The following is a 6,146-nucleotide window of genomic DNA, read 5'->3' on the forward strand; positions in this document are numbered from 1 at the left end:
CTGAACCTCAAATATATTCCCTAAGAAGGACAGGGAAGAAAAATTAAAAAATTAGAAAGTGTGTTAGCAAATGCTCCCATGCAAAAGTCTAAACTTTATTCACTTTTATTTATATATTTAACAATTCTAAAGTATTTACTTCTCACTTTGACAAAAATGAAAAATATAGGAGCACTTTACTCTCTTTAGGAGAGAAGGGTTATATATACAGCTATGGAGAGATACTGGTTCCTCCTTTACATACAAAGAAATATAATATTAATTAAAAAAGTGCTTCATCGATCAAAAAAAGACTAAGAGCTGCAAGCATTTATTCACACTGTACATCACAGACCCCAAAAACCCGTATCATAACCTCTTGGCACCTGTCATTAGGAACTGCAGAATCTTAGACTTATTTTTGACTGTCTATGTGCACCACAAACCCACACAATGTTAGTGTGCAGAACTACCCCTGCCCCTAAAGTCACACCTCTACCCACCCCCCGGGGGGCAGGGCTGGGCGTTACCCCGTTCCCACTCCAGCTGTGTCTGCCTGACACAGAGCAGTGATGCCTACAGCTCTACCCCAGCCCCCCACTGCACTGCTTTAGGAACAAACACTCCTAGGGTACAACTCGACCACAGAACCCATCTATTCCTTTGCTCTTCCCTCCTGATGCTTTGAAAAACATTCTGAAACCCGTGCCAGGGGAGATCCCTGGATGCTTCGTTACCAGACCCCCCCTTCCCGTACGGGCTCAGCCTGCCAGGCTCAACCAGCCTCCTGGGACATTCATTTTTGTCTTGTGAATCCTCAGCTCAGGCTGCAGCAGCTTAACAGTCCTTGCAATGGGTGGGGGAAGTTCAAAGTTGCCAATGAAACACCCTGACATTCCTCCTCCCCATCAGAGCTCACCAATAATCTGAGATGGTTTTCTCCGTGTGATACTTGCTTTGGATTGTGTGATTCTGACATTCCAGGGAAGGGAAGCACTCCCTTCCCAAGGTTTCTTAGATTTTTGTATTTAAAACTCTCAAATACTCCAGCAGGATTGTTTTGTTCTTGAGAGTGTCACAAGAGCAGCTGTAAGTGTGTCTGGGCAAGCCCCTGTGCAGCAGGATCTCTGTTTCTTCCTTGCCAAGCTGCACCGGGCTCTGGAGAAGGGAAGGGGATGAGGACCCAACACTCACTGTAAAACATATTCAGGAGATTCACACTTTAATGAGGTGACTTGGAAAGTGACTCAGGTTGGGGCAGAAGGAAGAAAGGGAATCCGTGACGTATTCCAGGTCTTTATAAAATTCGCAGGCAGGTTTTTCCTATCTGGAGTATACTGAATAGAGACTGAAAGAGGAGACATCCCAGGAACATGAGAAGCCCCAGTGGTGCACCTCAGGGACCAAGCCCAGGGAACACCCCAGTGTGTCCCCTTGGCTTGGACAGTCTCATTAAAGTGCGAGTCTGGGCACAGCTGGAGGGCCTGTCTGTGAGAACCACAGCAAGTGCCTGCTCCTCGGGGAGCTGCACTGGGTGAGCCCTCCGGAGGGGCAAGGACAGAAGCTGATGGTCTCCTACTTTCCCACTCGGGTTTAAATAATGAATTGCATTTACAGAACTTGAGAGAGAGGTGCCAGCATAGACCCCACCTCAGCTGGAGCCCCTCCAGCCCCATCCTGCCTCTCCAACAGGCACATGCTTCCCCAGCCAGTGCTGTCCGGGTGATCCGGGAGGAGCCGCAGCGGAACCGGTGGGTGCGAGGACAGAGCCACCGGGAGCTCCGGGAGCCATTCCCCCTTCCCACAGCCAGGGTAACTAAGCCCACTCTAAGAACAGAGAGGGAGAGTGCTCTCTTGGGAAAGAGATTCCCATTTCTTCTAGCAGCAACAGGTTCCCAAACAGCAGTTTCTTGTTTGGAAGTTTAAGAGGAGTGATTGAAAGCACTAGCGCTGACGCTACAGGTACTCACACCGCGCACGCTGGCTGGGCTGATCCCCCCTCTCCTTTCCTCCACATTGTCTGTCTGCAACAGTTCAGCAGTGGGACAGTTAAATACAAAGGGGAGTTCTGGCTCTGGGCCAGTTCCCATCCCACTTCCACAATCTTCCAGCAAACAAACATATATATATTATTATATATATACACACACGCACGCATAGACAACATACACACAGATAGGACAGGAAGGAAAGGGGGAAGAGCTGGGAAAGGAGAATCCCACAATCCAGCGGTACGTCCTGGAGCTCTGTCCCACCGAGCAGTGTCCCATGCCCCGACCTCCAAAGTGCATGGCTCCCACAGCCTCCCAGCCTCAGCCCATCAGGAATCTACTGGGAGGAGTGGGCATGGCTACTCCCGCTGCACTGGGGCTGGAACATTAGTTTGAGGTGGCAGTGATGGGTTTATCCAGTTCAAGATCAAGGCTGGAGCTGCTGGGGTGCAAGCTGCTGTAGCACGATTTGCAGACTCTGCTGGGTTCAAAGAGCTGCTGACTGGGAACGGGCACCTTCTGGTTACAGCAACTGGAGCAGAACACATTTCCACAATTCCTTGTGTCAGGAACAGAGAAGAAATGGAAAAAGAAAATATTAGAAGCAGTTGGACAAAGTTCTCCGAGTTCTACAATTTCACTACTCATAGTGTTGTGATGGGGTCAACCCTGGAGACTGCAGTTGTTCCTCCCCAAGTACCAGGAGCCTGCAAAGACAGCCCTGAGCTTCTGGAACTGAAGCAGAGCTTTGGGGAATGGACACCAGGAAGGAGCACAAAGCAAATGATGGTATAAAATTTGTTAGACATCTCCACAGTGATGGCTCTTCTGTGCAGCACCATCGTGTCCCACACTGGGACTTATGCCTCCACAGTCACAGAGTGGGGGAGTTGGAAGGGACCTCTGAAGACCATCTAGTTCAACCCCCAGCTAGAGAAGATCACCTACAGTAGATCCCACAGGAATACATCCAGATGGGTTTGGAATGTCTCCAGGGGTGGAGACTCCACAGCCTCTCTGGGCAGCCTGTCCCAGGGCTCTGTCACCCTCACAGGAAAGAAACTTTTCCTTACATTGAGCTTGAACCTCCTGTGCTCCAGCTTGTGCCCATTGTCCCTTGTCCTGTTGGAGGAAGCTCTCTGCCATGTCCCACAGAAGAGCTCAGGCATGGTGCTGCTCACCCTGTCACTGCCACCCTGGGGACACACAGCTGAGAGGGAGCAAACCAAGGACCTTCCTCCACAGGGATGTGTGGAGTGTGGAATTCTGGCCCTGCTCATGGATCCAGCTTTGCCTTAGACACAGACTGGATACTGCAATCCTGGGAGGAGACTCTGCCCCATTACTCTTCTAAAAGTGTGTGCTGATGAGCACCAGCACAGAGACATTTTCTTCTGCTCCTTTCAAGTGCACTGCTGGGAAGTTCAACCACCAGACAGATGAAATAAATTAAACCTAGGGGTGGCTGCTGCCTCCTCCCCTGCTCCAGCAGCGCCGGCCCTGCTGCTGCTCCCGGCGCTCCCACGCTGCTGCACGAGGTAAACTGAGTCAACAAGGATCATGCAAAGCCAGAAGAGGAGCAGCCAGACATTCCATGCTTGGAAACAGCAGGAAGGCTGCTGTGGGTGCTTGGGCTCAGGCACAAGGTGTCAGCTGCCAGCTGGGGGAGGCACATGCACCTCGCAGGAGGCAGGGATCCCATTCACATCTCCAGCACAATTAGCTCTTCTCAGCCCCTGCCAGGCTGCCCTGCACTGCAGTGCCCTGTCCTCCAAACTCCTCCATCCTTGCCAGGAGTTCAGAGCAGCTCCCCAGGGACCTGACTTCTGCAAGTTTACCTCCACACCTGAAGCCCTTTCTGTTAACTCTTCGGCATCAGGATTTTGTGCCGCTGTTGTTCTGCACTCAACAAACTTTGTGGCTGCCAAGAGACTGACAGAGAGTCCTGCCCAGGCAGCTTTGCTTAATCCTTCCTTGCCAAGAGACAAGATTGCCAGCTGCTGGTCACTGGTGGGGAAAGAGGCAGCAAAGAAATCCCATTTCTCACTTCAATGGGCTGATTTTCTCAGCTCCTGGGCTCAAACCCTGGCACCAGGAGGCTGACAAGGGCCAGCCCTTCCGCAGTGCTTCTGAAGGCTTCTTAAGGACCCTGTTAAAAATTCCTATCAGGAAAAAAAGCAGGAGGAGTAAAACCAGTCCTAGGAGGTGCTGAACAGAAACACCCTGCAGAAAAGCAGTTCTGACAGCCCACACCTCTGCTGCTCAAAGCACAATTATCTGGCAGAAGCTCACTGGTGATGGATGAGGTCAAAAAAGAACCAGAGGGATTAAAACAAATATCTGTTTGTTGTAGCTCACCAGCTTCCTAACATATGCTTGAGGTTTTGTTGTTGTTTTATCCTTCTGGGATAGATAACAGTGTTCTGGAACTGTTCTCCCCTGAGCTTCAGGAAGCTCTGAACAACTCATTCTTTCTATCCTGGTGGTCCTCTGCTTTGCTTGAGAAATTAGACATCAAAAAACAGGCTGGAAAAGTGAACTCGCTCCTTTGAGGACTTCAATTCATGCTACCAATACCTCCTCTTGTCACTAAATTGTGGGTGTTCATCCATTTGGTTTTGGTGATACTAACCCTCCACCAGTTCTGCATCACCTGCTCCTGCCACAGGATTTTCAGTCCTTCTAAAATAAGTGGCAGGTTTTTCCTCAACCTATTTCACAGCAATATTAGAACAGTCTGGTGACATGTCAACCTCTCCCAGAAATAAGGCAAAAAAGGGAAAAGAAAAAATAAATGTATGTGGCTAAACTTGGAGGACAGTCTCTCCTCAGTTAGGAGTGAAGCATTCTCTGTTACTCAAACACACAATTCACTGAGGGTGTTAGTGTGATCTGCATCCCAGTTCAAGCTACCAAAAGCCAAGTCCTAAAAGCCTTTCTGTGAAGAGAGAGGCCTGTTGGCCCAGACCTGCACACCCAACAGGTTGTGCTCATCACCCACAGCTTGCTTCTAGTGACTTCTAGGCAAGTGAAAGAGAGGGAACACACCAAGTTAGTTTGGAGAAGTTACCAAGAAAAGGCAGACAGACAACAGAGAGAGGCTGCTGTAAATGCTCACCAGATCTGATCAACACGGTCAATGTCCCTGCAAGGAGGGGAGAGAGAGCTCAGAGGGGAATGAGGATGAGCAGCAAACAGCAGAAGGGAGCTGGACACTTTCATCCTGCTCAAGGCCTTATGGGAGGGTGGGTTCAGCTGCTTTTCATCTCAGGAACTGCTGAGCAGACTGCCACCATCACTGGCTTCCTGAAACAGGTACTGCAGTAATACCTGGTGTCCTTGTTGGTTGCCTTTCCTTATGGGTCCCTACCCTGGTAGGGACCAGAGCTCACCTGGCCAGCCTGGTCAGGCCAGGGCAGACATGTAAAAGCTGAAGAAACAAAGACACTACAGGGAAATCTGCAACCAAAATTGAAGCCTGGAGTCAATGTGAACTCCTCAGGGGGATGGGGCATCCTGGGGGCATCCATGTGCTAGCTCCAGAACCCAGCCTAGGAAATGGGAATGTCCTGTCCATCCTGGGGAGGCAGGCTGGCACACCTCACCACAGACACCACCAGGAGAGGGACAAGGAAAAACACCATATTAACCCTTATAAAACCCTTCAGATGAGTACAACTGTATGCTTGGTAATGATATGCTTCATCTGAAGCCTTAAGACATATGAATTTACACAAAATTAGTGGACATGAAAAAGCCATCCAACTTCTGTTCATTCTTCCCTGGGTTTGTTTATCTCTGCAAAACTAAATGGAGCAAAACACAAAATGGACAGAACCCAAGAAAGATGTTTATAATTCTCTACAACTTCAAAAAACAATGAAGCATCAAAAATGAGGTAACTGCCATTTTATCAAGTCATGGTTCTTGTAATGGTTTTCTCATGTCCTGAAATCAGGAATAGGCATTTATTTGAAACAGAACTTAGGAATCTGACATTCTCTGTCTTTTAACTAGAGTGTGATCTAATCAAAAGGCCTGTCTGGCATTAAGCCCCTGCTGCCTTCATTATCTGGTGCAGCCTCTGCTGAGCACACGCCTGGCAAAGAACAATCCAGAAAAGTTTGATCTCACAGAGGTGTCCTTCTCAGCTCCTCTTACAAGAGCAATTTAATG

General features: G+C 49.2%; 1 protein-coding gene across 1 annotated transcript in view; it reads right to left on the bottom strand.

Annotated features, from left to right (window-relative positions):
• Positions 1 to 2,357: 2,357 nt before the first annotated feature.
• Positions 2,358 to 6,146, bottom strand: part of MTMR3 (myotubularin related protein 3) — a gene marked incomplete at its 5' end in the record, with an annotated part of 34,360 nt that continues 30,571 nt past the window's right edge. The window contains 2 exons of the mRNA XM_009997291.1: positions 2,358 to 2,529; positions 5,089 to 5,115. Coding sequence (XP_009995593.1) covers positions 2,358 to 2,529; positions 5,089 to 5,115 — 199 coding nt within the window. The remainder of the gene's footprint in view (positions 2,530 to 5,088; positions 5,116 to 6,146) is intronic.

The sequence above is a fragment of the Chaetura pelagica genome, unplaced genomic scaffold (assembly GCF_000747805.2).
Source record: "Chaetura pelagica isolate M959 unplaced genomic scaffold, ChaPel_1.0 scaffold1094, whole genome shotgun sequence".
Lineage (NCBI taxonomy): Eukaryota > Metazoa > Chordata > Aves > Apodiformes > Apodidae > Chaetura > Chaetura pelagica.